Source organism: Calypte anna, chromosome 12, assembly GCF_003957555.1.
Source record: "Calypte anna isolate BGI_N300 chromosome 12, bCalAnn1_v1.p, whole genome shotgun sequence".
Classification (NCBI taxonomy): domain Eukaryota; kingdom Metazoa; phylum Chordata; class Aves; order Apodiformes; family Trochilidae; genus Calypte; species Calypte anna.
This window is the reverse complement of record NC_044258.1, coordinates 21,175,105-21,181,353: the sequence shown is the minus strand read 5'-3', so window position 1 is coordinate 21,181,353 and position 6,249 is coordinate 21,175,105. Positions and strand designations below refer to the sequence as shown.

General features: G+C 38.9%; 1 protein-coding gene across 1 annotated transcript; it reads right to left on the bottom strand.

Annotated features, from left to right (window-relative positions):
• Window positions 1-2,901: 2,901 nt before the first annotated feature.
• On the bottom strand, window positions 2,902-4,296 carry TRH (thyrotropin releasing hormone). Its single transcript, XM_008501367.2, has 2 exons — window positions 4,014-4,296; window positions 2,902-3,488 (listed from the first exon to the last, which is right to left on the bottom strand). Exons 1-2 carry the CDS (start codon window positions 4,207-4,209, stop codon window positions 2,902-2,904), a joined length of 783 nt encoding a protein of 260 aa, XP_008499589.2. The 5' UTR covers window positions 4,210-4,296.
• Between the last annotated feature and the right edge of the window lie 1,953 nt (window positions 4,297-6,249).

Genomic DNA, 6,249 nt, shown 5'->3' with positions numbered 1-6,249 from the left:
ACTCATATTTGGGTGCTGTCTTGCGTAGCCTCTCTTGTCTTCTATTTCCCCTATAAATTCCTATTTCCTAAAAACAGAAGTATTTTCCTCTCTGCATCTTTTGTGTCATGTCTCTGTACAGCTTGTACCTCACCCAGGCTCATCCCCTCTGCAGTGCTTCCTGAGATCATAGCATCCTGACTGATGCTTTAAAATTGCTGTTGGCTGTTTAATGTTAATTGAGTTACCAGGCAAGCAGTGGCTCTGCCTCAGCTATAGTGATGATGTTGTTTTCAAAGTTGCTCCAACAAACGAGTTGTTAAAAGTAGTAATAAAGTGTTTTTTGGGGCCACATGTCCCTTGGAAACTCATCTTATGCTAATTACAGTGGGTTAGCAAAGAGCTCAAGGCTGGTAAATGCGTGGGAGGGGACACAGAACAATAATGGTGAGGACGTGAAAATAGTTGCAGGAAATGTTAATTATGCAGAGTGTTGACATTAGGTTTCCCCCCCATTTAAAAAAAAAAAAAAAAAAAAAAAGCTTATTTTGAAGACACTTGTAAAAGTTGCTTTTTATGAATCAAATTACCTTATGTCTCAATAACTGGTAACAGGCCAGAAATGTAAAAGTGCTGTAAACAACAAACTCATCTGTGCACAGATGTTTTAGTCTCCATTAAAGTTAGAAATGAGACTTTGCATCTCTGTGGTGCTACCTTAGGGCCAGTACACAGCTTTGCTCTGTGGATCCCAACATAACAACTCAAAACCAATGTAAATAATTCCTTTAAAAATTATAGCACTGATAGTTTTGCTTGTGTTCAGATGCCTAGCCCTGGTGGAATATGACTTCTCTGAAAATCATAGAACACTGAGAACCTAAAATACAGAAAGTGGAAAAATTAGATAAAAATCAGTTCTGCTAGCTTTACACTGGCCACAAGAGGACCATGCTCTCTCCTTTTCAATAAGTGGTTGATTGATAATAAAGTGCAGTTGAGATTTACTCAGGATGGTAGATTAGAGGCAGTGACCTAGTAGCTTGAACCAGCTGTTTGTAGCTGCACATTTAACACTTTGGCCTTAGGCTTTTATGCTTCTGCCCTTCCCTGCCTTGGCTTTCTTGCAGTAGCCACAGCAGCATCCTTGCTTGCAGGAGCTATGATGCATTTTTGCTGTTGTTTGTGTCTACTGAGTAATTTTTTCTTTCCTGTTTGTCATACTTTGGAATTCTTATAGTAAGCGGTGGTGGTCTTGTGTAGTTGTGTTCCCTGAAGTTTAAGAAGAATTCATTCATTGCTGGAAATGGAATATTTTTCTCTAAAATTAGAAAATGTTTGGTAGACCATGTTAGGCGTTGATCTGCCTGGGAGCATCTAAACTCACTGTGATGATTAATTACTCAACTTCAGGATAACTAAACCACATGGCAAAACTAACTTCTGTAATTGAGGATGTGCCCGGAGACACTATGTGGGGAAACAGTCATGTTTAAAAGGAACACTTGAGAAACTTCATGTGTCTTGATGGTATCGAGAAGGGTAAATATGAGTGGAAAATGTTCTCATTTGTTTATTTAAAAAATAACATTCTAGCAAAATACCGACATGTTCTAACCTCTTTGAATATTAAAGAAGTGATATGAATAACTCAGTGTGCTCACTTACTCTGCATAAATTGCAAAAATCATTAAATCTATTGTTTAAGCCTGTGAACAGGAAATCAGACTTGCAGTAAAGTTCCCTGTGAACTAGGTGACAAGCTTGCTATAGGTTTAGCCGAAATGCATAGTTTTGTGTGTCATATAGGTAGAAGATTTAAAAACAAAATTTATCTACATCCTCCCCCTTCAGTAGCAGAACATTTTTGCATATAAACATGTGCTGACCATCAGCATGCAATAGGGTGGTACCTAGAAAAATACCCTTGATGTAAATTTATTTTTATTTAGCTTGGGTTATGTTTGTGTTTCACTCTATTACAGTATGTTTGCACAACCAGTAAGGACACCCAGAGTTGACAACTGATGTTTATTGAATCATTCATATCAAATAAACACTGTTGTGAATCTGACCACAGTAAAAGCGTTTCTTTGAGAGGAGAGAAATTTGCAATCCTATCTGGAAGAAAAGGCCATATGCTTGTTTAGATGTCTGTGTCTTTAAGTATCTGAGTTGAAGGCATGACTTCAAGCAAAATGATTGGAATGTGGACACACCAGGATGAGAGTTTGGGGCATAGGTTCAGGTTCACAGCTTGCTGTTGAGGAACTCTGGGATGTGCATTAAGCATGTGCACCCTGCAGCCTCTTAGGTGAAAGAGGTTTTCATATGCCAAGCAAAACTATGGAGTCAGTCACCTAATGTGTTACAGTTGGAACTGCAGTTGGTCCCTGTCTGTTTAGTGCTTACTGTGTGGATAGATTGTGGTGCACAAGGGTTCAGGTCTCATTCATGTACAATTTAGAATAGAAAACCTATTCAATTTAATTTTGAAATAATTGGCATATGTTGTTCCTTTTTCTCCCTCTTTATTAATTTTCTGATTTCACTGATGTAAGAGGAAACCATATAATTATTCCACTCCAATAGCATCAGAACAGATAAAGTTAAGGAGCCTGTTTTATTCATTTGGGAACAGAAAATTTGACATACACAATTATGGGGGTTATCATGGGGTCTAGGCCCTCAACTTCCTAAAGTGAGGGAGTTGAGAACTCAGTACTTGCCTGTCCCATTCTACTGGGTTCTTTAATTCCCTTGACTTTAAGTGTGTAACAAAGCCATTAACTTAAATGGAAACATTAATGCACTGAAAAAATAGGTGCAGAGATCAGCATCAGGAAGCCTAAAGGGAGTGAGCAGAGTTCTTTAAATCTGGAAGCTTATTTCACCAAATGCAAATGATACACAATTGTTTTCTCATTCCTCAGTTTCACTCTCCCATGCTGATCTCCTTCCTGGGTGCTGACGTTTTTCTTCTGCCCTGTCTTTGCTAACATCCTCTACAAAATCCAGCAGCAAGCTGCCTTTGCTAGAGGTGGAGGAATCCTGGAAGTGGCAGGGGCTTGCATCATCTGGGCTGTCAGAATTCCAGTCCCTTTTTCCAGCGTGCTGATGTTCCTCACCATATTGGTCATTCAGGTCTGCCTCAACATTCCATCCTCTCTTGCGAGGATGCTGGTGCTTGTACATCAGATACCTCCTGCCTGGATGCTGTCTTTTGGATATCTCATTCAAGTAGGTTAGCTGTGCACTAGAGATGTCAGCGTACTGCTCCAACACTGACCTTCTGCCAGGATGCTGTCGCTTTTTCAGCTCCAGGTAGCTGTTAAGGTCATCTTCTATCTCTCTTTTCCCTGGATGCTGCCAATTATGAATGTCTCCATAAGGTTTTTCTTCTTCAGCATCTCTTTTTCCAGGATGCTGTCTCTTCTCCAGGTCACTTAAGAACTTTCTCCCAGGGTGCTGTCTTTTTGCAAGCCATTCTGGCAGGGGTGCATCTGATTCTGCCCAAGGAAAAGAATAGTGTTAGTGATCCACCATAATTCTCACTAAGGAAGTTGAAATGGCAATTTGTGTAGTTCTGTGGGGCAGAACCATAATCTATTTTTCATTATGCCCACGTAATTGCACAGTTAACTGTATGGTCTTGATTTAATCACTCTGGGTGGCACCTGTCAAAACAGTTCTGGTGTATTTTTAGCGAGGATGGATTGGTATGTTAGGAGCTTGCTGCAGGCCATGGGAAGACATGCAATGACAAAGCCTAATATGTTGATAAATATGTTGATCTGTAAATGTGGCAGATTCAGATGCCAGGGAGGTGAGTAAAAGATGCAGAGTGGCCCCAAGAAACCAGCTGCAGAAGCTGGATATAGGGAAAGAGCTGCGCATCAGTATGAGATGGACGGGACAGGGCTGAGACATAAGTAGAAGCAGAGATGTGGACATTTGAAAGCCAGCTCAGTTTTTCTAGCAACCAGTCATAACTATTAGTATCTCTTACTCATTCTTAAGCTCTGTATATGTACCTTTATTTATGTCTTCTTTCTTTTCAGCTTTCTTGAGGAAAGATTGAAGAAAGAGGCTTTGAGATCTCTGCAGGATGTCATCCAGGGGACTTCTTTTCATGTTCTCACTTGCCTCTGGAAGGGGCTGCTCCCCACTGAGGCAAACACCACACAATGTCAGGCAGAGGAGCAGCAGTGGCACCTGGATAGATGACATTGTGGGACAGGGGCTCCTGCAGCTTCCATGGGAGAGAGAACAACAGGGTAGGAAGATGGAGCAAACAAATCTAGCAATAATAGCAATATTTCCAGGCACTGAAACAGAACTATGGCACTCTGTAGGGACTGAAGTATCTTATGAGGGTCCTTCCTCATTCCTATTATTGGCTTTCCAGTTTATATTCTTCAAAGGATCTGTAAATTCTTCATAATGAAAACCAGGCACCCATTCATTTTTCTAGAGAATGAATATGAACATTTTAAACATCTAGGTTCCTGATGCACAGGTAGTTCTGAAAGCCAGTGATTTTACTTGGCTTCTGCCAAGAGGCAAAAATATTTCTCTTGAACTCTGTGACTTGTTGTCCCATATGAGTTACTCGAACATATACCTGCCCTAAGAATCTCCACCAGGCAATTCCCTTTGCAAAAGATTCATTTTAAAATAATAAGGGGATTTCCAGCACTTTATTTCCACCTTTGGTTAAAGTCCAACTTTAATAGTCCATTAGTTTTTTAATATCTGTGCCTATGCATTTAAAGTAGCCATGTGTTTGTTTATTTATTTGCATTTGGGAAGCACCTCATTTTTTTCAGACACATTAGTAATAATCATATTCTCTAATACCTTTTGACCAGGTAAGAAATGCTTTTCTATTGGTTCTAGCTAGCATAGCGATTCCTAACATACTTAGGGATTTATTTTCCAGTAAGCAGAGTTCCTTTAGTAGAATGGAATACATTTTTAATACTAGTATAGCAGTCACTTAGCTTAACTGTATCTTCAGAACATAAAAGAAATGCACAATTTTACAATTTTTTAAAACAGAGAATGAGTGTATTACCTCTTTTATTGGCAGGTTTCTGTCACTTCTGATGAAGTCCTTGTGTATCAGCCCTAAGAATACCACACAGGCTATTTGGCTCAGAGAAATCTTTAGAAGGAAAGTTAGAATCAGCTAAAAAAGGAAATTATTTGGTAAATTACCTGATTCGTAGTTTCAGATTTTTGCTTGATGCATCAGCCAGAATACTGTTTAGTTCTTTAAAGCTGTTTGCACACCTGAGCTTTAAAGTCCTCCTTTTTCTGCTACAGACACACACACAGTATCCAACAGAACTGTTGCTGAGTTCTCTTTGGATAGCTTGTGTCTCCGTACTTATATGGTACTGCCTCTGGATCCTTTATGCAAATATCTGTGAGGTAATTTAGGTGGTTTTTTTTTGTTGTTTTTTTTTCTACCAATGTTCGGGATTGGCATTTTAAAACACTGATAGTTATTTGCTGGCCTCTGTATATCCATGCTCAGCTTCCAGAAATTGCTGCTTTTTCATTCTCTAAAGGGATGAAGTTGAATATTATGTAGCAAAGCATGGAGAATAAAATGAGGGTTATTCTGCTTAAAGAGAAAATTGTGTATCCTCTATTAAGCAATCACTATGGGGTAAATGCAGAGAGATAGGTAATTTGTTAAGCTAAGTAAGAAAAACAGTGAAAAAAAGATGTAATGGATTATATTTAAGTAAGTTTATACCACAGGTTGTTACTGTGAGTCACACTATACAATTTTTGGCTCACACTTCCATATATTCTTGGCATAGGCTTCCATAAATAGTATATTAGAGTATGGGGTGCATAGCCTTAGATACTAAAACAGTTAGATTGCTGCTCTGTGCCTCAAAAAATATCATACTGTTCTAACTAGAAATAAGACTCCCTGTCTTTAACCTATCTATATAATATATTCTTCCATACAGTACTACTAAAAGCAAATAATGCAGGGGGCACAGATGGATGCTTTGGGAATCCTAGTGATCGTGATGACAATAAGTGGGACTAAACTGGATTATGGATTGCTCACATTATTGAAGGAATTCTTTTCGTGATTCTTTTATTGTTTCTACCTGCGAGGTTTCTACCAAGAGAAGTCAATGTTTTTCTGCTTTTCCTTTTTACTATCATTGCCCTGAACACAAAAGCACCTTTGTATGTCCTTCTTGCCACTGCCATCAGAGTATTTAAATAAACATTTGGTTT

Coding starts and splice junctions, on each gene's coding strand:
- TRH (XM_008501367.2), bottom strand. CDS start 4,209: ATGTCATCTATCCAGGTGCCACTGCTGCTCCTCTGCCTGACATTGTGT. Junction 3,489..4,013: donor GAAAGAAGACATAAATAAAG/GTACATATACAG, acceptor TTCCTTGGGCAG/AATCAGATGCACCCCTGCCA.